Genomic DNA, 23,493 nt, shown 5'->3' with positions numbered 1-23,493 from the left:
TTTTACTAATATGATTCTTTCGTATTGTAAAATTAATGTTTTTTACTTAATGTTTAAGTAAATACATTTTTACTCATTTCCTTTTCATTTCGTCTGAAATGGTTCTATAATAGGTCATTATAATTTAATTTTTTCGTCTTTTAATATTAAAGTACAAATGTTTATTTCACTTCATAATCCTACTTCTATAATTCTACAAGAACATGCACGTACAAAAAGGAGTGAAATCCCAACAAAAACATCTCTGTAAAAATATGCCAAGTTGTTTGGCCATAAAAAGAAGTGAGATTGTTTGGCCGTAAAAAGAAGTGAGATCTAAAATACGGCCAAGTTATTATCTCCAGGTGAACCAACATTTTATTCGACTTAAAACTTCTCAAGAATGTTTTTCTGACTTGGCCATTAGCATTCCAAACTTGCATCCTTCTTCTTTGCGCCCGTGAAGGTGAAGAACGGAAGTTACAAGTTTAACCACAAAGGTTATTCAAGAATATTTAACCAATTTGATTTAATATTTTAATTTCGATCCATATCTGGAATTCAACGAATCTTTGAAATGCTAATGGCCAAGTCAGAAAAACATTCTTGAGAAGTTTTAAGTCGAATAAAATGTTGGTTCACCTGGAGATTATAACTTGGCCGTATTTTAGATCTCACTTCTTTTTACGGCCAAACAATCTCACTTCTTTTTATGGCCAAACAACTTGGCATATTTTTACAGAGATGTTTTTGTTGGGATTTGTGTATTTTGAAAAAAAAAAGTTTTAAAAGTGTAGATACGAATCTTATAAATCAGATTGAAAATGTGAGGAATGTTAAAGTTGACAGTACTCGAAGGCAAGTTTTACATCACTGGTACATCCACCATTTTTTTGAAAATAAACCTACGAAAGAATGAGTAGCTCACTAAAGGACGTGTTACAAATCGGGTGTCCCATCAATATGGTGCCTAAAAATGCATTCCTGAATATAGATTACTACTTAGAGAAACAGTTCATTACTTCAGTTTGGAAATATCATTTTCTAAAATAACTATTTTTAATGAAAATATTATCATATAATTGGAAGAACTAGGCATATTTGAATCCTCTACACAAAGTGTACCTTCAAAGATATTATTAACCTAGGAATGGGAAACCTGCAAAGTTAGGAGCTAAAAGAATAAATTGCTTAAAACGTTAGCTGAATCATTCATCTTTTATATTTTATTCAAATTAGATCCAATACAATTTATACTTTTGATAAAACTTAACTGGAGACGTTCATAACATATAAATTACTTACATAAAATTTATTAATTAACATAAATATTTTCTTAGAAATTACCCATAAATCAAACTTGAATGTCCATAAGTCTTTAAAATGTTTTGAATGATACCAAGTCAAAATTACCAATCAAGATGAGATTGATTTTGTAATTTAGTAGTACATTTCTTTAAATGCACTACTACATAGTCTCCAGAGCGTATTATACTGAGAAGCATATTTATATCTCACTAAAGTACGCCTATGTTACTAACTTAGCAAGACCTCAAATTCTTGTCTGCTTAAATAGTTAAATAAATGAGTCAATGGCAAATGTGATATTTTTCTGACGTAATCGTTACACGTTTGTTAATTTAGGGCGGATAACTAAATTATATTAAAATTTTGCAGTAGATGTACAACATTTGAAATAATAATAAAAAAATCTCAAATTTGTTGCGAAACTATTATCATGCAAACGGTATTTTAACGTCTTGAAGTAAAGGAGAAACTTATTCTATTGAACTGAATATGCTCATTTTTAATCAATAATATTTTTTTGAAAAAAATCTCTGGCTTTCTTCGTAAAATATTAATGAAGTTCAATCTATATCTATATAAATCAAAGTCCTGACTGACTGACTTATTATCAACGCCCAGCCCAAACCGCTTGCCCTAGGAGGCTGAAAATTTGCGGGAACGTTACTCAAAAGTAGTAGGCGCGTATCAAGAAAGATGTTTCGAATCCGCCGCCATCTTAACAAATGGCGCCCAAAAATGTAAAAAAATCTTCTCTAAGCAAGAAAGTCCGCGCGTTTCAACCGATTTCGCAAATATTTAGTACACTGGTTTCCTTTAACCTGTAAACGGGCTGAATGGTCTTTTGGGTTCAATTTGTTGCCATCTTTTTAAATGGCGGCCAGAAATTTAAAAACCCTTCTTTATGGAATAATGTCCGCATGAATAGTAATAAAAAATGTCCCGCCGGGCTGACGGGCAACGCCGAGTGCCTTCGCTCCTAGAGTGCTACAAAAATATTAGTCATCAGTAAAATCTACCCATTCTTTATATCATTTTGATGGTAGTTCTTATTACACGCGAGCGACGCCGCCGGTAACAGATAGTACATAATAAAGTTTCAGTAACTAAGCAATCTTAATGATTTAAGGGAGCGTGAAGGGACCAAACATATTAATAGACTATTACATTAATTCCAGAAGAGAAGCAAATACCAAAGAGGCGAAGGAGGTCACCATCTTGGCTTATTTCCTTCTCGTGTAGAGAACTCTAATGAATTCCGTGTGGTGTTGGTTATTGGCACCAGGAAAATAACCCAAGATGGCAACCTCCCGCCTATGATGTTGGTTTCTTTCTAAAATGATAAAAAAGGCTTAAGAACGTTCATACACCCTTCTCAAAAGTCGGAAGTAAAATAGAATATAAATTAAAATTAATATTGGTATTAAATCTTCCAAATTTTAAATTTTAAAAAGTCAATATAAATTTTATATCGTTTCTCGAATAAATAAAAGCAATTTTATGCTTAAGAAAACACTATACACAATGACAGAATATGGTTTATAAAGTTACGTTAACTGATTTTGACCAATCTTTTGTTGAAAAAAATATATACTTCACGCGTGCACGAACCAATGGGCGTTGTCAACATATGCAAAAAAAATCTTACGCGAAAATACATGAATTATAGATATTTAACGCAGAAGTGCGAAATGCAGTTGTTGTTAAAGTATCCCTTTACCATCCATTTACTATTTATAAGCTTAGCTGAAACAACAATGCCATGCTAGCGTTGAAATCACCAGTTTCCCGTTTTGACTCACATTTGTGTCATTTTAACTTCACTCCGTTTTAGAAGCTATGATATCGCTATCTTCAGAATAAGCTTAAACTTAATATAATTAAGTATATAGGAAAAGAACCGTGAACCCCGCCTCCCCAAGCAAAAAATCGAGCTCTGTATTTTAGAGGGGTAAATCACTGAGGAAAAAATATCCCATTCAAACCAAACCAAATAAAATTGTTCGAACAAAATCGAGTCAGCTGCTCTAACTTGGAACAGCTCAAATTTGGAACATCAAGCGGTTATTTCGACGGTTAGTTTCAACAGGGATAGATTTAATTTTAGAAGTAGGAATGAAGAACGGTTATTATTTTCTTCAGTCTGACTCATAGCCCAGTATAGAGCCCCTCCCTCCAACACGTAACGAAAAGTTAAAATTATCTTACTGGCTCACTTAAACAACGTTTTGATGACGTTGCTGACGGGGACGGCAAAAAATACGTACTTCCTTTTTACCTCTGTCGCTATGACCCGCCTCTTCTTTCATAGCCCTCCGTCCCGTGGAAGGGGGTCCGGGACTTTGACGCGCACCCAGATTACTCTGTTCTCCATTCCTACTTCTAAAATTAAATCTATCCCTGGTTTCAAAGAGTATTTAGTATTTACATGGACATGAAACTCTATTTCTACCTCCGTAAAATATCCATGCTATAGTTGTTTATTTCACCTATGACCTCAAATATCTCAGGCATGCATAGATGCAATATTTTTTAAAACAGTCACACCTGACCTGATCCCAACCTGGCTGAATTTTTTAAACAAAAACCGTAGTAGTTTTTCCCTTGATTATTCCGACCTTGATTGTTTAAAATACTTAGAAAAAAATAATAAATGCAAAGAAAAAAATAATAAATGCAAAGAAAAAAATAATAAATGCAAAGAAAAAATAATAAATGCAAAGAAAAAAATAATACATGCAAAGAAAAAAATAATAAATGCAAAGCGTTTATAGACGTTCGCTAACTCACTCTCTCAGACTCATTCTCGGCTTCGTCCGATAAGGAGAAGGGTTATCTTCGGTAAGTCTGTTGCTCAATTTAAATATTTTTAGTCACATTGTAGTATGCGATGAGGCTCTTAGTTCGACCCCGAGCCGTAGTAGTAGTAGTAGTGGCCGGGGTTGTCGCTTTCGTTATCGTCAGATTTTAGCTTAAAAAAAACTCTATTGTACCTCAACCCACCAGGGATATTTGATATATCGACACTCTATAGGGATCGGCCTCTTCGTATACCCGTAATGTTAAAAAAGGGGCAAGTTTTTGAGGCCGACGACAGCGCCATCTGCATTGCGGGAGAATCGTAACTATGTGATGATTCGTCTGCTAGTAGTACTGCACACCTGCGATGCATATAAAAGTTAAAAACGACGATGAAGAGAGTTATGTTAGTAATTAAAACATGAACGAAAACAACACGAAGCTTATTTAATTGTATGAAATTTCAAGTTATTTCAGTGAGTAGTAGTTAATTAATATTAAACTTAGTATAAATAGGTGAATGTTTTCTTTTTAGTGTTGAATTTTAAGATGTTTTCTGTTTAGTCGTTTTTCTACTTTTTGGTATTCATTGTACAAATTTTGATCTTCTAAAGCACTGTGAATTGAAAGATGAATGAAAAATTTATTGCTTAAAGTTATTAATTTACGAATAGTTTTCAGTTTAAAAGAGTGAAAACGCAATTTTGAGGTAACTCGTTGAAATTGCGCCAAAAAAGTTTAAAGCAATCTTTCACATTTCTCGCCTTTTTTTATTTCAACCAATCAGTAAATCATTTTCTTCCCGCCTTCGGATTTCGCGCGACTTCACGTCATGAATATAATTACGCTTTTCCCTGCCACCAGGCGTCCGATTTTTGCACCGGCTCGGTTTTTTACCCCACCTTTTGTCCCTATAGTGTCGATATATCAAACATCCCTGGGATAACTGAAGTCGGTTACAGATTTTATATTAATTAAGTGTGCTAATTAAATAGGTAACGATTTTCCCCGTTTCCTACCGCGCTCCTCATGTGTTTTATTCTCATTCGGTAGCTATCGCCATCTATGTTATGTTTGACTGGAACGTTTTGGCGGTTAATTCAAATATGGGTTTAGATAGAGCTAACATAGTGTTAAATGAGCGTTATGCGATTGATCATTTTAGGCGCATGGCTAAAGGTAATTCAAGGGAATAATCACTATAACTAAACTTTCTCTTTCAAACGTTTCTGGGCATAAGTCCTTGTTAGAAATTTATAAGATACGATAAGTGTGCATCGGCAAAAGTCTATGTTGTAAACTCATCGAGGGGATTATCACTAAAACTATCTGTTCTTCGATTCGCCGGAATATTATAATTGCAGCATAAGTAAATTTATACGGTTATAATTTTATCGCTGTTGAGAGTAGGGCATCGAGGGGCTATTAACTCTGATTTCATGCACGGTAAATCCTTTAAGCATTGTAAAAGATAGCGCTATTCACTCATTAGGGTAGGGTATAGAGGGGCTATTCACTCGTACGATGTGGCTACTATTTCGAGCCCTTGGGCCGTCTTGTTAATACTGGTTTTTCAACATTTCAAGTAGATTCCTTTGCAAATATAGTCGCTAAAAGTAAAATCATCGATCATGGCTCCAGTGGTTGGATATTGGAACATTCGTGGTTTGGCAGAACCCGTTCGAACTCTTCTCCATTACATCGGGGTCGACTTTGAGGATAAAAGATATGAATTTGGAGATTTGTCCGATTTCGACAACAATGAATGGATGCGGGATAGAGAAAAATTAGGGTTGGAATTCCCGAATATCCCCTACTACATCGATGGAGATATTAAAATATCTCAAACATTATCCATTATGAGGTAAACTTCAATAAATAAACATTTTGCCACCCGGGTCTCTGTTATCAAAGAGAATATACCAAGAGGAGCAGAAACTTTGTAAATAGGGACCGGCTCTGAATTTGGAGAAACTAGTTCCGGTTGTTCACGTGACCGTGTTGTCTGCTTAGCAATTACCTTTTGCACGTTAACGGCCAACCCAGAGATTCAACCCTTTGCCACCACCAAAAATAAGCAGCCGACATAATTTAACCAATGAAAGGCATCGCTTCTTAGCCAATCAACAAAAACCGGATCTAGTTACTCCAAAACCGTGGCCGGGCTATTCAAAAGCCTTGTGAAAGGCTAAACTTTCTGCCCCTCTTGGTATATTCTCTTTGCTGTTATCGAGTTATGTTTGGAGTATTTTGTGTTGTCTGCTATTTTTTGGACACCTTTCAGGATTATTTAAGCCTAATTTACAAAATTCAATGAACTACAGGTACTTGGCGAAGAAACACGGACTTCTGGCCACAAACGAATTGGACGAAATCAGAGTTAATACCTTGGAGCAAATAACGAGGGATATCATGAACGAACTTGTACGTGTCGCTTATTTCCAATATGATTCTGGTTCCGAAGAGGTCAAGAAAATGGGAGAGCAAAGGCAACTTGGGTGGGTCAAAAACGTCTCGGACCGTTTGAAGGACGATCAATGGCTGGTGGGAAACAAGCTGACCTACGTCGACTTTTTGATGGTGGAATGTCTGGACCAGTTGATTTACTTACATCCTAAAGTAGTGACTGATTACCCCAACATCGCCGCCTACATCAAGCGTCTCGAAGCTTTACCAGGAGTTCAGAAATACATGCAAGGAGGCAAATATAAGATATGGCCATTCTATAACCCTTTCGCTAAATGGGGTGGTAACGGAGATGCACCCAAACGAACCATTTAAAAAGTATTAACTATGGAATTAAATACACATGATTTATCTTCATGAAATAAATTTTGTAATTGAACAATAATGAATTATTATTCGTGCAAACGCGAACATTAAACGATAGTTCAGGGCTTGTCATATTTTCAAGTAACCAACATATATACTACAAAGAATGAAACTTCAAGTTATATCTATAAACAAGTTCAGTTGAACGCGATCAACACTACTTTATTTTATATAAATTTCAAAATAACGTATTTATACTCCTGTACTTTGGCTTGAGTGCTTGCACGAAACCAATTCTCAAATGCTCTGTACACGCAAATCTATAATTTGAATCATAAGCATATCAAACCACCCGTAAGCGTGAATCGGCGGGAAATGAGCCACAGGCATTGTCTAGGTAAAACTCGCGACACAAGTCTTCCTGGTGGCACAAAAGGGAAACTTTATTCAAATCGCGCAAGGGATGCTACCGGAAGCTTGGGAATAAATACAAGGATTAATATATATCTCAAACTTACCTATTATAAGCTCTACCTCTATTAATACTTGTAATCATAACAAACATTGTCGTCTGCTAGTGGGGCTAAAACGTGGATTTTGAAGTTCGCGTAATAAAGGCATGCGGCAACCTACACTTTTATCTTTTGTACTTATCCTATTCGTAAGAAACCAGTTGTACTGTGTACACTTAGTTATCACTAAGAGTTTTTCCCATTTTCTTTAAAAATTCGAGATAATTTGCTGTTCCTAATCTTAAACAAACAACTTAAGTCTTAAAAGCCCGTACTAAACCGATTACCGCTGCCATTTATTGCAGAAGCAGACGACTGCTTAGATTTCCGGGTTACAAGGTGGTAGGGAGAATCGGGCAGTGTTGCCAATGTGTGGGAAATTTCCCACATCGTGGGAAATTTTGGTAAGGTTTTAGGCTCTGTGGGAAAAAGGTAATTTTTTTCCAAAATTGGTTAAATGTGGGAATTTTCGAGTTTAAGTGTTAATAGTGCAGAATATGTAGTTAAAATTATTGAATTTTCGAAAAATTTGCTCGGTTAAATAGTTGCAAGCGATATTTCGAAATAAATTCGGTGACTTTAAATTTGGCGCTGGAAAAAAGTAGCATATTTTGAGAATTTTAAAGCTTTAAAGCGTTTTGGCGCATTTGTACATATTGTCAAAGCCATGCGCAGTGATATTCCATATTAAACCTAGTAGGAAAAAATAGTACAGATAAATATGACTGTAACGTTTCCACCATATTTTAGCTGGGGGCGGGGCTAAAAAGGGGGTGTGGGAAATGTGGGAAATTTTTCAAATGGAAGTGGGAAAATCCACTTTCAAACATTGGCAACACTGGAATCGGGAAGGAGAGAATTGCTTCGTTTTCCCTCTAGGTGGCGTAGAACCTCAAATTTCTCTCTGGCGCCCTTGTACAATGGTGATTACCCGTGGTCTTATTGTGAATTCACGCTTACGGGTGGTTTGATATGCTTATGTTTGAATATTATTGCAGCAAACACTGTCTTAGTCTTGCAAATTCATATACCCGAGGGAAAAACGTAACTCAGCATTATAATTAAGTGCATACATACTTTATTTCTTTTACGTCTGTTACTTTCCCATAAAGATGAAAATTTTTTACTTGTAATGCCATGTCTATTTATTGCCATGAAAATGTTTATAAACTAAACATCAAAGTATATAAATTCTGATCTATATAACCAAGAGAAAATATAAGAGAGTATAATACTTGGGTCAAAATTTAACTTTAGCCCTGCTTTCTACCTGATTTGAGGGTCGTCCAGTTTTTTACCCTCTAAAACTTGAAGTAGCCAATCAGGAGGTTAGAGGTCAGATATTGTGTTTTTGGTAAGTAGCGATGCTCATGTAATTCTGGGAGAGACAGCCTTACCTCGTCCGCCGTGTGCTTTGTGGGAACTATTTATCTCTCTCTAAAAGCTGTGATGAGGCGATCCTGCAAAGGGGGTTGCGACGCTAGAGCGGTAGAAATGTAACCCCTCAAACGAGGCGCAGTACGCCGAGGCTGAAGTATTATACTCTCTTCTATTTTCTCTTGTTATAACTAACACAAACCCAAAGTCGTAAAACCACCTTCGTTCGTAATGATCCAGCTGTAATATATACTTTGCTAGTAAGCATTCTGAGTGTGTTTTAGTATTGATCCCTTTGTACCACCCTTTTTATAAATCCAAGTCTCCTTTAATAATCGCAATTGCTGAAAACCCCGAGACGGAAGAGTTGCAGGCAGTCTTGGACATAGGCAGAAGCGCGCACTTTAGTTACAAAAATAAACTTCCGAGGGATTCGGGAATAAAATATCGCTCGGGATAAAATAGTTAAAAGTTTAGAAATTTATTGTCATGTCTTTCTACAACGAAGTCCAAAGAAAAAGTGTCTCTTTTTGTATCCCGGCCCTCTCAGCCAGCTCTCTTCTTTTCACCTGAGTCCCAAACCCAAGAGGGTTTTTCTTCTACGTCATCATTATAGGGCAAAGTGCTAAACATGTTTTTCAAATACATGAGAGCTGCCCGTGTACAGAGGAAAAATATTGGAAAAAGGAAACTTTAGTTAGTCATAGTGGATAATTTCTTTCAGTAAGCATACCATATTTAATTTACTTCACTCAAATATCTATGGTAAAAATTATTATTCCGATAAAATTGCGGATGAAAATAAGCCCAGGACAGTGTTAGATAAAAGTTTAACAATTTAGATATCCGTCTGCTGCTAACGAAAAAAAACGGCTTTTAATTCAAATATTTTATTTGAAATATTATGGAATCGCTTAAAATCGATACAACCAGAAACGCTCGTCTTTTATTCGTCGAGCCATCTCTAGCAATTAAGCTGATATTAGGCATGACTATCGGACCTTGGAGTAAACGTATGACGACTCGCATAGAGAGCTGAAGCTAAAAAACAAAGTTGATCAATGACTTCAAGCGGGTTTTTAAAACGGATCAATAAAACGAGGGGCTAGTCATTCGTCAAAATTTTGTACACCTGATTTCTGAATTTTTATGTGAATTCCTTTGATTACTGAACGAATTCCTTGATTTCTGTGATTACGATTATTTTAGGAGAATTCCATAATCTTTACACCGATTTCCCGTTATCGCCGCAGATTACTTGTGATTCCTGTTTGATTTCCAATTAATTCCGGTGATTTTTTCTCAGTGAATGCCGTGATCACCACTGGATTCTTCGTGAATGACGATAGAGTCAGTTTACATTAAAATCATACAGTGCAATATAATGGAATACAAAGTGCCATGCTTTTTTACTATACGCTACATATTGGGGTCATCAGTCGCCTCAATATTGTGATTTGAAATGAAATATATAAGGAAATAAACACAACAAAATGTTGCAATTATACACTCTAATATATTAGTAATCTTTAATAATAATCTAGGCTTTTGTAGAAACAACGCTCTCATAGAATACAAAAGACCGGCTTTTGAGTAGAACGGTCGATATAATGCCAACAAGGCATTATGATTAGCTTTCCCTCTTAAGTTGATTACGAAAAACAAATCTATGATATAAACCTCGAGTTTCATTAAACCATAAGAAATTAATATATAGCTCCCTATAAGTATGAAACTCTCTATTTTAAGTAATGTAAACAGCATTTTCTTGTATTGAAATTTATAAATGCTTCTATTAAGATTTTTGGCGTTGAAAAAGATGAAATATTTGATTAATAGTTTTCAAATTTTATATTGTAATTAAATCGTTAAGGGTCTAGAAGTTATTGTTGTGATAGTTAAAACTGATTAAGTGCTTGTCAAAATTATCTTAATAGTTTAATAGATGGCGCGAGATTTTGACGACCTAGGCGTAAGGAATGTCTTGTGTCCGCCATGGACTAAGCAATACTGAAGGACCGATGGCAGCCCATAGAGCCCCATACTAAACGACTAAACATCCAACGTTAAGCTTACTTCCCCCTTTTCAGCCCCAAAATGGACGGGGGGTTATAAAAAATACTGAGTCAAATCCCGGAAAAAGCAAGCGCCATCTAGACAAAGTAAGACGTTAGCTGCTTCCTGCGCCAGAACGTTGATTCCCCCCTATGCCCCACTATCCGGTTTGCTACTATCTGCCGCTAGAAGGCGAATTAACAAGTATTTTTCAACTTTCTCCCTCTGCCATCCGTCCTTCAGTATTGCTTTGTCCATGTGTCCGCTCGCTTGTGTCTCTACGGGCGCGGCCATATTTCCCCGGCCCATCGTGCTTTTCGCGGACACCTTAGGTGGCGGCGGCGGTTTCGCCCTCCTTTACTCGTAGTACCAAAACTTCTCCTACGGGGCGTAAGAGTGTAAGCGCGCCAAATTTGGAAGCAAATGCTGTAGTATGAAAATGTACTACATTTCATATTTATAGGGAGTTATATATTTTTTTCATACGATTAAACTAAAAATGGAATAGACGAAAATTTTTCCGGCCTCGCCAAGGGAAGCTTTACGATTCAAAGTGCCACTAATTATGGAATGTAAAGATTAAAAATATACAATGAATCATTATCGTATCTAATTGAGTGTCACCGTTATTGTTAATTGTTTCTTTTCTCGGATTTGCTGAACGTAAAGTGAGATTACGTGAAAAGCTTATTGTACAGTGTATATTGGTTTTAACCAGGGATTGATTTAATTTTAAAAGTAGGAATGGAGAACAGAGAGCGCGCGTCCAAGTCCCGGACCCCCTTCCACGGGACGGAGGGGTATGAAAGAAGAGGCGGGTCAAAGCGACAGAGGTAAAAAGGAATTACGTTTTTTTCGCCGTCCCCGTCAGCAACGTCATCAAAACGTAGTTTCAGTGAGCCAATAATATAATTTAAACTTTTCGTTACGTGTTGGAGGGAGGGGCTCTATACTGGGCTATGAGTCGGACTGAAGTAAATAGTAATAGTTCTCAATTCCTGCTTCTAAAATTCAATCTAACCCTGTTTTAACATATATAATGCAACCAATTTAAATAGCTCGTTTATGTATCCCTTGCAATCCTATATTCTTTTCCAATTACTTTCCTTATAAAACAATATTTTGTTTCGTAGTGCATCGAAAGCAGGCTAATTATTATAGTGTGCACTAAAGCATAACTTAGATCGAAACGTTTCATTACGGAAATATGCACCGCACTCGCTTCAGAGCCTTTTGAGAAGTTATTTGCGTTGCCTTTTATTCTAACACAGTCCTTTTATTTTGTATTGGAATATGAACTGAAATATTTGTGCTACTCAGACAGTGGTACGCTAAACAAAATTGTATACTTCTTAAAACTCTATAAGAATTAAAACAGTTATACCACAATGTAGTTTGTTAATTGTCGTGTATTAAAGGGAAAGTTTAACAGTTGGTAAAGTACACCATGGTTTAAACAATATTGATTTTGAGTACAAAGATATGCGGTTTTCAATTGGTGAAAACTGCTCGTGAACACCAATATATTTGCATTCTTTTTGTAGATATTTTATTCTTTGCAAAACGTTTCCCAAAGATGCGATTTTGGTCACTTTGACTACCGCTCTCAAATAATCTAATTTTAACAAGAGGATGGACTTAAATAATCTAACTATTCTGGTTAATGCAAATAAGGTAATTGTTAATAATTTTTTAATTTATAATTCAAATTGGTATGAATAGTTTTTCAATTTAATTACGGGTGCAGATACACTCGTATATTCATGTTATTATTCCAAAAATATCAGATCTTCTAAGCGTAAAATATAATACTTAAATAAAAAAAAAAGCGATAAACTTGAACTTGGCTCAACCAAATTTGAATTTCCCATCATATCACCAGTGAGCACAAATAAGTGTCACTGAAATCACGGATCTAGCCTCCTTATTTAAAAAAGAAATTACGATACAAGTCAGTAGTTCGGTATCATGCATGATGCCGCCATTGATACAATAAACTAAACTGCAATATCTTTACGTTATACAAAAACCACAATTTTAAATCGTTGAATGTTCAGTTTTAATGATTTGTAGAATTAGTGTATCTTTACTGAAGTAAATTATTTGTTTATAAGCGTGAAATAATTACAAAGCTAAAAATTAGACATCAAATAATTATAAAGGCGTAGATTAGACAATAAATAATTAATCAGACACAATATGTTATAAGAATCAGTATCTTTATAAAAATATTTTATAAATATAAAGGAGCGACGAATATGACCAACGTGTAGATACCAAATAATCATAACTTTACACTTTAATAGGTGGAACTTAAAAATGGCAAACTAGTCTATTTCATTTCACATGCAATGTATAAATTACTTTACGAATTTTTATTTTCGTATCCAAAAGACAAGTAAGCTAATCAAAATTGAACTAATTCTCGTTAGCATCATGTGAAGATACGTAGATTTAATGAGATGAAATATGTTATTTTCAGAGTCAAGGTTATAGTTTCGGACGACTCACTAAAAAAGGTAGATCAATTTTATTTTGCACTGATTTTAATTATTCGATAAAGCTTAAATACCGGTGAAAAAGTCATTTCTATTTGCAAATGCCTAAAAAACCAAAGACCAGGGTTATCTATATAATATTGTTTGAATTTGGTACTTTGGATCTATTTTTGAAAAAACATTTATTGATTCTTTCATCTAATTTAAGATCAAACTTAAATGAAATAACATTTGATTAAGTAAAACAGATCTCTGCGTGGTCTCACTTTTGGCAATATTAGTTGATCAAAAAGATTTCATACTTATTAGACATGATTTTCGTAAAATCTGAGCTTCAACTTTAAAGTGTTGATTCGGAAATCACAATCTGATATGACCTATCCGTTTACTCTATAGAAAAGTCCCGTGTGTAGGACTGTAAACCCAGCAATCGTTTAGCAAAATTAACTTCTATCGTATAACAAATCATATTGCTACCTTCAAACATATTTGTGTTCTGATTGACATATAACGTACTAAAGGTTCTTGTATTGATAAATTAATGAAACGGATTGACGAGAGTTAGACGTAATTGATGGTTTTGGAACTAACGTGATGTTAAAATTTTTGACTTTCAGAACCGATTTACAGTTTGTAAACGGTTTTGGATTCTACATGACAATATGCGAGCAATGATAGCTTTTTCGATCCATTTGGTGGTGACGTCAATATCGTGGTTATTTACTATTTCGGTTAATAATAACGCCCTAGTTACGTGAGCGTATAATAGACCTATATCATTGCAAGTGTTATTTCGTGAAACCAAATCAACTAGGGAGTCCTATCTCATGACTCTACCACTAATAGAAAAAACAAATAGTAACATCAAAGAAATGAAAATGAAATGAAATGAAATTGAAGTTTAATGTGCATAAAAAAGTTGCAGAACAACTCACGCGAATATACACAGAGTGCAGTAGGGCAAAATATACAAGAACAAATCATTCAGAATTATACAAAATTAAGCAGAATAATACAAAATTATATTGAATTATACGAATTAATACAAAAATATAGAAAAACCACGTAATTACATTGATTTAAGGAAAAATTGATTAAAGTAGTATTAAATTTAGTAATTCTTTTTTTTGTTGTTTTTTCTTTTATAGCTAATAGGTTTTAAACAATTAGTAACCATCTATAAGATGCTGTCTGATTAGTTTTTGTACATGAATTAAGCTGTCAGAAAAGAGATCAAAAATATTTACAAAGAAATTGCAAGTAAATTGCATTCTAATTGACAATTTATGATTGTAAAAAGTGCACTGATTACGAAAATGTATGGGGACCGGAAAGTTAAGACCATTTACTAGAGTCGAGAGTGGGATGATATTGTGAACTAATTTGCAAATAAAAGTAGTATGATTTATACTTTTACAGTCGTTAATTTTAAGGAGATCAAGGATAGTTAAAAAGAGTTCATAATTATACTGAGCCTTGGGTAAAAAGTGTCTAGGGCTAAATTCTATAAATTTTCGCAGTACACCTTCAATTTTGTTTAAGAGGTATTGGCTGCAGCCACCCCAGGCAACCCAACCAAACAGCAATTTAGAGTGAACAAGACTTAAATACAATATGCAAAAGTGACGATGAGATTTTAACTGGCGACTTATTTTAAGGGAAATCGCCAAGGAACGACGGAAAATGCTAACAGTCTTAGTGACGTGACTAGATTGAAGATATTTACAAGAACCAACTTAATAAATCGTTTACGAATCTTTAATGAGAGAGAGAGGCTAAAATAAATAAATAATCAATGTAATTCAACTCACTTTTATAAATTAGTCAAATTTTCTCCCCATATCGGTGACTGGAGACCTCTACTCACAAAAAAACAATATGGCGCGAATTTTACTAGGTTTGGTGAAAAACTTCCAACATCCGCCGCCACAGCGCTAGTGTCAGGCGTTGCTCTAAGCAAAAATAGCTCCCCATTCATTTGCCTGTCCATGGGTTAGGTGGTTTGAGAATAGATGCACAACAACGTGTTCTTTCAAAAATAATGCAAAATTTTATGATAAAATATTTTAGGCAAATGGAATTTTGTTGACAAAAACGATGATTAGTTTTTATTCTAGAATCATGTCTTTAAACTGAAAAATTTCAATATCTGGTTCTTCATTCCTTTCACCATAATCCCTTATCTTTTACTTTTTCTAGTCTTTGTCCACTAATTCAGGTTTTTAACATAGCTTTAGTGCTAGATATAAAAAAATTACGCTTTTTAAAATAAATTTTTTCTAATATAATTAATTGTTTTTTACTTTTAGAAATATGATATACATTCATTTGGCTTCGGTTTGACGTATTTCCTTTTTAATTATTATTTAAATGAGAATGAAACATTCACTAGCGAGACCAATCTGGTAGAACAAAAACTCCTTAGTAAATTCTGCGAGAAAAAATTTGAATCGTACGATACGTTCGTCAACGTTTTCACCATCACGGTAACGATTTATGTATTGAACTTCACCACCCCTTGTGTGAGTAAAAGGCAAAGATAATAAACCTGTGATTGGCCTAGAGTGCGTTCAATTCCCTGAGGAATTTTAATTATCGTTTGTAAGGTTATTTCCGAGGGGTCGGTCATTCATGAAATCCCGTACGCTACCCGTGAAATCCAATTTAAGAAATCCGAAATCAAGGCTGATTTCGAAATCAAATAAAAAGTCCGAAATCAGCAACGAAATCATAAAATCAGTATAAAGAAATCACAAAATCAGTAAAAAAATCACAAAATCAACAAAGAAATCACGAAATCAGAAGCGAAATCACAAAATCAGAAACAAAATCAGTAAAGAAATCGTGAAATCCATTGCAAAATTCACGAAATCCAAATTCAAAAGAAATCACGAAATCATGGGGAAATCTCAAAATCGGAGGAAATCACGCGAAAAACCTCAAAACTCAAATAAATCAAGGGAAATATCGTAAAATCCGTCGAAAACACGGTAAAAATAGAAAAATCCGACGAAATCACGGGAAAAATCTCAAAATTCGATAAAATCCATTGGATTTTATCGAATTCTGAAATCAAACAAAATCCGAAGAAATCAAACGAAATCCGAAGAAATCAAACGAAATCCAAAGAAATCAAATTGGATTTCGAAATCCCGTACACTTTTTCCAAAACGTCCGACCCCTCGGTTATTTCCCTCTAAGATCCCGCAGAAGTGGGATGAGACTAGAAGTGAAGGGTTGTAACATCGGCCATTGATTTCACTAGCGAAAAGAGTTCCAGAATTTTAATATCCCCCTCCTTTTGCTGAGCGCCTCAGGCTCCTTCATTTTCCTCTGGAAATGCCTTCTGTTTTTCGAATAAAATATTCAAACATAATCTTATCCCAGTTATAATATTTGGAAAATATACAGATAAGCCACAAGATAGCTATAGATAGCTATTCGTAACTTAGATTATTATGATTATTACATAAAATTTATTAAAACCGATGGAGGTAATGAGCCAACGAAAATTATTATTAGTGGTGCAATTAATCGTTCTGTGGAAGAATAGTTTGTTCTTAAGCGTCAAAGACTCTCAATACAATTGTAGTATTTGTAGCAAAAGAGCTTTCTTGCAATATAGCGTTATGGAATTTGGTTAAATTGTGTTGTGCTGGACTGATAATAGTTGTTACAATATAACTTGAATCGTTTTGGCAAACATTGTAACGGGAACCGCTGTTTTACTCACAAATCACATACTTGATCCGCAGATGCAATGAAGCTTCGGTTGAATTAAAACGTTTTTTTCAGGTTTGGTTCCTCATAGTTTGCAATTTCACAATTGTTAGCTTTAGAACCATCCTAAAGTTAATAATTCCAAAAAGAAGCCTCTGTAGATTCCAACAATTTATCCGTGAATCATTTCCAATATTATATAAAGGTAAGAAATTTAGTTACAACATCGTTAAAAGAAAATAATGGTCGAATTACTTTGCTTTGGTGTAGAAGCGTAGTAGCTAGAATAGGCGACCGAAATGAATCCTTAATTCGGTGGCTATTCTTTAAACTAAGCAACTCGAGGGGTCGGATGTTTGTCAAAATCCCGTACAGTTCGTTTGAAATCTATTTAAAATCTCTCTCGAAGATCTCGAAATCCCGAAATCTTACCCTTAAAATCTCGAAACCCCGAAATCTCATGTCAAAATCTAAAAATCCCAAAATTCCTACCATAAAATCTGAAAATCCCGAAATCTTAACGTAAAATCCCAAAATCTCACCCTAAAATATCAAAATCTGAAAATCCCCGTGCTTACGATATACGTTTTCCATCCATTTAAGAGGGGAAGACACGGGGGTAAAATTCTGCCTTCCATCTCGCTTTTTGGCGCCTGCGCTATATAAGAGTTCTGTATTACAAATTTGGCTATTTTTCTCGATTTTTCTAGAGTATTCATTACGGCAAATTAAGTCTGAAAACTAAACCTAATTTCAAAATCTCAAAATATCCTTTTAACACCGGAAGTTAATAGTAAATCTTGATATCCCCTGCAAATTCCCAAAATTTCATCAAAAATCAGAAAATCTCGAAGTCTGAAAATATCTTTCAAAATCTGAAAATCTCCTTGAAAATCCCAAAATCTTAAAATCTTGGACTAGATTTCAAGATTTCTAAAATCTCCTTGAAAATCCCAAAATCTTAAAATCTTGGACTAGATTTCAAGATTTCTAAAATCTCATTCAGAGTCTCAAAATCTCAAAATTTTTGTCAAAATCTTGAAATCTCAAAATCCCGTACGCTAAAATGCCGAACGTCCGACCCCTCGAAGCAACTATATCCAAAATGAGTACATGAGCATTTATAAAGGTTGTACATTCAAGTAGTCCTTAAATACAAAATTTTGCAAAACAAAAATAATAATATTCTAGCAATAGTTTTTACAAGCCGAGTGAGCCCTATTAGCCCAGTGAAGGCACGGAATTATTTGGTAATTTTTCCGAATAAGATGAAAAGGACAGATATAGGCCTAATACAAAAATGAGTTTTGCTGCCACTGCTTTCACACCCACAAAAGGCCAGCAAGTAGAAATTAGTCTAGGTATTGCAATTTGAAATTAAGTTTATAATCGATATGATAAATTTGATTTTAATTGCGTAGTTCAAACAATTATTATGTTTGGAAATTTAACAAAAAGCTGTTTCATTAGTTTTAACTTTTAACGCAGTAGTCGTCTGCTGGTCCTCTTGTGGATATCTTTTCGCGTTGTTCTTTTTCTTTATGAGACGCGGCCCACACAAGGCCATTGTTCTTTATCTTTATGAGACTAGGCCCGCACAAGGTTATTGTTCTTTACCCGTGCGTGTCGAATTTTGTGTGGGGAAATATCCAGTTTCATAGAGAAAATATTTTCACCCTATATGTGTACTAGATGGCGCTTTTATTACAGTTGCGACAGGGGTCTTCCATAAATTGTCGCTGATATTTTAGGGGCCATTCATAAACATTTTGTGATAGAGAAAGGTTCCGTCCTTTAATTAACTTAAATGTTTTAGGGGTTATTCTCTTTTTATTAAAGCCATTGATTAGGATGTATAGATGACAACAAAATTAATTAAGAAGAATTTTTATTACATCTTCATTAACATTCTACACAAAGGTTTGCCTTTAGTTTTTTTTAACCTTTTGTTTTTGATCGGTTACTTTGCCATGAAGGCCTTTAGAACTTTTCTAAAACGTTTACTTACTATCCGCGACCGTGACTTCACTGCTCCACGTCTAAGCCTTGATCTAATATTGTAGCGGGGTTGTGGGCTGTACTTTTTATTTTACGGTACTAAAAGCGCCACCAAGTGTGAGAACATGGCGAACTATATCGGTTAAATAAATATTCTCGCTTCGTGATAGGCACGGGCCTTGATAGATTTCGTAGGCTCCGGATGCAGCCCGCACAAGGTTATTGTTCTTTTTACCTCTCCGTGTGACGTAGTCCAGGAGAGGTTCTGTAACGGCCGTATCTGTCTGTGTGTCTGTCTGTGTGTGTGTCTGTCTGTCCGTTGTTACACCCACGTGACCGCGTTCGCAGTTTGCGTATCGGAGCAAACGTGTTGGCCATTTCCGAACTGCTTTCACAGTCACGGAAATGGCTCCTCTACTTGAGTTCTCACACCACCATCTTCTGGTCTTTGTCCATCCCACACGGACACCAGTCTGTTCTTACTGGCTTCTAATCACCACCATCTTCTGGTCTTTGTCCATCCCACACGGACACCAGTCTGTTCTTACTGGCTTCTAATCACCACCATCTTCTGTTCTTTGTCAATCCCACATTTACACCAGTCTGCACTTACACTGGCTTCTAACACCACCATCCACTGGTCTTCCGTCTATTCCACATAGACACCAATCTGTATCATTGGCTTCTACTCCATTATCATCGTTTGGTTTTAGGATATACGCGGCGATCAGCTAGGGTTACGAGAAACGTCTAGCCTCCCTAAGGTGGGATCGCCACCAAAGGTTTTCGCAATTGCGCTTTTTCCTTACTATTATAATGGAAACGAATCGTATATATACCCCAAATTTGAAAAAAGCGGGCAAGAGGGGTACCCTTCACTTTAAACGTCAATATTAGCAAAGTTTGAGAAGATAATAGGTATAACTTTATTTTAAACGATTTAACTATTATTAATGTTAATTATTGAAGATTAAAATAATTAAAAATAATTATATTTATTTAAATATTAAAGATAAACCTCTCGTGCAAAGAGAGAGATTATCATTGCCTCCTATATCTACCAAGGCCCGTGCATGCGATATATTTCCTTCATTGCCTCCTATATCTATCAAGGCCCGTGCATTGTGATATATTTCATTCATTGCCTCCTATATCTATCAAGGCCCGTGCATTGTGATATACTTCATTCATTGCCTCCTATATCTATCAAGGCCCGTGCATTGCGATATATTTTTCAAAACAACAACAAAAATGGGAAACCCCAACTCAGAAACATAACGTTTTCATTGGATACTTAAGTTTATATAATCTTCTTGACACGGAGAGGTAAATTTTGGTTTTCCCAACTTGTTACATCTCCGAGTGACGATGACGTCACCGAGAGGTATTACACTGGACGCATCAGTGTGTCTCTTTCACCGTGTTCGCAGTTGGGAAATCGAAGCAAACGTGTTCGCAGAAAGCAATTTTTGGCTTCTATTCCCATCGTTAGGATTAAGAACTTGGCGGCGATCAGCTAGGGTTACGAGAAACGTCTAGCCCCTACTCCCGAAAGTACGAGACTCCCTGAGTTTGCTAGAGCCGTCGATCATAGCAATAGCAAATGCGCTGTGATTGGCTAAATTGTATCACCTGCCAGAATAGGGTGAATAACACGAAAATAGGAAAATGACTAACCACTATTTTCCAGGAAGGAGCGACTTTCTTTTTCAAACCCGGAGGGGGGGGGTTGTAACATCAATAACGACTTTTTTAAAGTAATTCAACGTTCCGCCGACTTTGACTCTTTACAAACCCTTATCAGACCATCCATATCAAACTTCAATTTTATTTTATTTTATAAACGTTGCTAAAATTCGATTTTTTTTACAGAATTGGAAAATGAACTGTCTTTAAAATTGTTAACGGGCCTACAATTTCTGGGACTCTTTCTTATAGTAGAAATTTACAAAGCATCGCTTTCCACAGCGGCGACGGTTAACGTTTATTGCAATATTGACACTTTAAACGACTTATACAAATATCCGAATATACCAATTGCAACTCAACAAAATAGCTGGGAATTACAATTTTTCTATGAGGTCTGTAGTAATTTTTATCACCCATAAACATAAAAGTTCAGTAACAGCTGGTTAAATAAAAATCTCTTCATACTCTCGACTAGGAGTAAGAATCTAGCTTTGCATATTGGATAAACTACTGGCTATCTAATTTAGTCCTTGCTTTTTTAAATAACGTAGTCTGCTCTGCTTTCTGTGTGTTGCTGTCTTCTTGCAAATTGCAATCATGGTGACTAATAAAGTGAATAAAAAAGCTAAATGGATTAGGGGAAAACGTGTTGTCTATTATAAATATATTAAATACACAATAATTACAATAAAACTACAAAAACATAGGTTACTATGGTGCCATTTGACTTCTATCCCAGCAGCACTGCTAGCAGACGCTACCCCGCTTTGTCGCCAACTTAATGATAACGCGCATGCGCGACCGTTAAGCCGATCAAAAAAAAGTATTCATACTTTCCTCTCATTCAGAAGACGGGGGGCAAAGCAAGGAGAGAGAGATATATTTAACCAGCTATTCCAGTGGATTCAGCAATATAATCAAAAACGTTTAGATGGACGAACGTTTACAACATTTTCATTGAACTTAGTTCAGAAACTCATATAATTGTGAAAATTTTCATACAGTTTTAGGAAGAGGTAGATTTTAATTTTATACTATTTTGAGCAGTTCAGATGTGCTAATATTGGGCAATTTAGTTAATTCCGTGTGTGCGAGATTTTCATGTGACACAGAAATGGCGCGCTCCTATTCTCTTCAATTTTTGGGCCAATTAATTTTATATTAATCGTAATTAGGGAAAGTCTATTTTTAGTTATCGATATTGATATCTTCTAAACCGGACCTTTCTTTTAAGTTCTAAACTTCTAAGGTTAGGTAACCTGAACTTTTCCTTTAATTCACAATTTAGCTATTCACTACCGATAGTCTTCGCGATATCTACAAAATGCTTTAGAATCACTACTTTGTATTCTAACGAAAGTTTCTATCAACGAAATCAAAGTCGCCTAATATCTTCCTGACGTCAAACCTGTTTGAAAGAAAAATCTAAATCACTAATGTTTTTTAATTAATTTATTTGTCATTCTCAATATAATTCGTTTTCAGACTGTACCGATTTTTTTTTTCAGTTCGAGGGAAAACATATCAAAGAAGAATATGAACAGAGACGCATTTTATTGGGCATTGAAAAGAAAACCAGCGACGACGATGTGTTTAACAAAGCCTCTCGCGCCGTTTACATCGGCAGCTATGACCATTTGGAATATTTCTGTAGGTGGTCGTATAAAGCAAAAGTCAGGCTTTATTACGGAAGAAATAGTTTCAAAATAAATTACTCTGCTCATCGTTTATCAAAGGACACTTTGCCAATCATTAAGACACTAATAAATAGAAGGTTTGATATTATATTATACTGCAAATGATGGCCACCCCTGAGTTGGAGCTAGATTTAATGCTTGCAGAGAGAATTTATCATAGGGAGTGGAAACTGAGGAATATTATGTAGCTCAAAAATCACGTGAGCAACAAAACTGGCCAGGTCCATTTCCGGTATATTTTTTGTGGCCCCTCCCTCTAGGATGGGTCTATAATGTTGCGGGAGGGTCTAGGGGAGATGGACACTACCTCTTTCCGGAAAGGGAAACGTCTGACTTAAAATAACTCCAGCCATTGTCCAAGGCTTTGTGTAAGTAGTGTAGACTATAGAGATAGCCAGTTAGCCAAGATGGCCGCCACCACCAAGATAGCGGCTAATGGCATCGTTGCATGTAAAACACAGACTCCAACTTTGAAGGTGTACATACATTCAATGATTGTTATTGTGGCTAGTTCTGGAATCACTGGTCGAGCAACATTTGACACAACTGCAGTTTTGTTCTTGGCCCCATCTAAAACAGACTGCCAAGTCTTAAGAGCATCCAATTCAGGGGTGGTTTCCTTAATTGCTTTTGTAATTTCGATTCTAACGGGAGCAGAACCCGAAAAGCATTGTTTATGCAGTGGAATGACTCTCATCGCACCTTATTTTAACATAACAAACCCCATACTTTGACAAACAAAATTTTGTCTTCCTTAATAGATACCAAAATATTGCACGTCTAAAGCCATAATTCAAAAATTTATTTTTAATTCTTGGAAGCTGTTTTGTAATAGAATTTACTGAATTTTCAGAATTCGGGCTTTTTGGGAAACTGGCCACCGCATCTTGGTGTTAAAGTATAAAAGCCAGAAAGGATGCTCAAGGTTTATGACAGATGAACAAGTTTTGAAACAAGAAACCCTTACAATATTTGACTTAAAAGCGGTATTCATGATATACATTTATATCTGTTCAGGTGCTATCGTTATATTCTGTTGTTCGCTGATGAAAAATCTCACCAAGAAAAAGGTTAGTTGACAATAAAAACATT

General features: G+C 35.4%; 2 protein-coding genes across 3 annotated transcripts; both read left to right on the top strand.

Moving 5' to 3' along the window:
- Positions 1-4,064: 4,064 nt before the first annotated feature.
- On the top strand, positions 4,065-7,505 carry LOC149718496 (glutathione S-transferase-like). 2 transcript variants are annotated; one of them, XM_089842150.1, is made up of 3 exons: positions 4,065-4,125; positions 5,691-5,947; positions 6,408-7,505. In XM_089842150.1, the coding sequence occupies exons 2-3, from the start codon at positions 5,715-5,717 to the stop codon at positions 6,862-6,864; spliced, it is 690 nt and encodes a 229-aa protein (XP_089698276.1). In that variant the 5' UTR covers positions 4,065-4,125; positions 5,691-5,714; the 3' UTR covers positions 6,865-7,505. The 2 variants fall into 2 exon arrangements, with proteins under 2 accessions (XP_089698276.1, XP_089698482.1); XM_089842356.1 differs by lacking the exon at positions 4,065-4,125 and having other exon boundaries at positions 5,526-5,947.
- Positions 7,506-12,340: 4,835 nt separating this feature from the next.
- Positions 12,341-22,506, top strand: LOC149718495 (uncharacterized). Its single transcript, XM_089860945.1, has 7 exons — positions 12,341-12,473; positions 13,106-13,197; positions 13,282-13,318; positions 15,607-15,783; positions 17,093-17,222; positions 20,888-21,096; positions 22,213-22,506. Exons 1-7 carry the CDS (start codon positions 12,432-12,434, stop codon positions 22,504-22,506), a joined length of 981 nt encoding a protein of 326 aa, XP_089717071.1. The 5' UTR covers positions 12,341-12,431.
- Positions 22,507-23,493: the final 987 nt, after the last annotated feature.

This window comes from Phalangium opilio, unplaced genomic scaffold (genome assembly GCF_054372755.1).
Source record: "Phalangium opilio isolate 3A_F unplaced genomic scaffold, DU_Popi_V2 ptg000002l_1, whole genome shotgun sequence".
In the NCBI taxonomy this organism is placed as follows: domain Eukaryota; kingdom Metazoa; phylum Arthropoda; class Arachnida; order Opiliones; family Phalangiidae; genus Phalangium; species Phalangium opilio.
The sequence above is the reverse complement of the archived record's forward strand: the minus strand, read 5'-3'. Positions and strand labels throughout refer to the sequence as shown.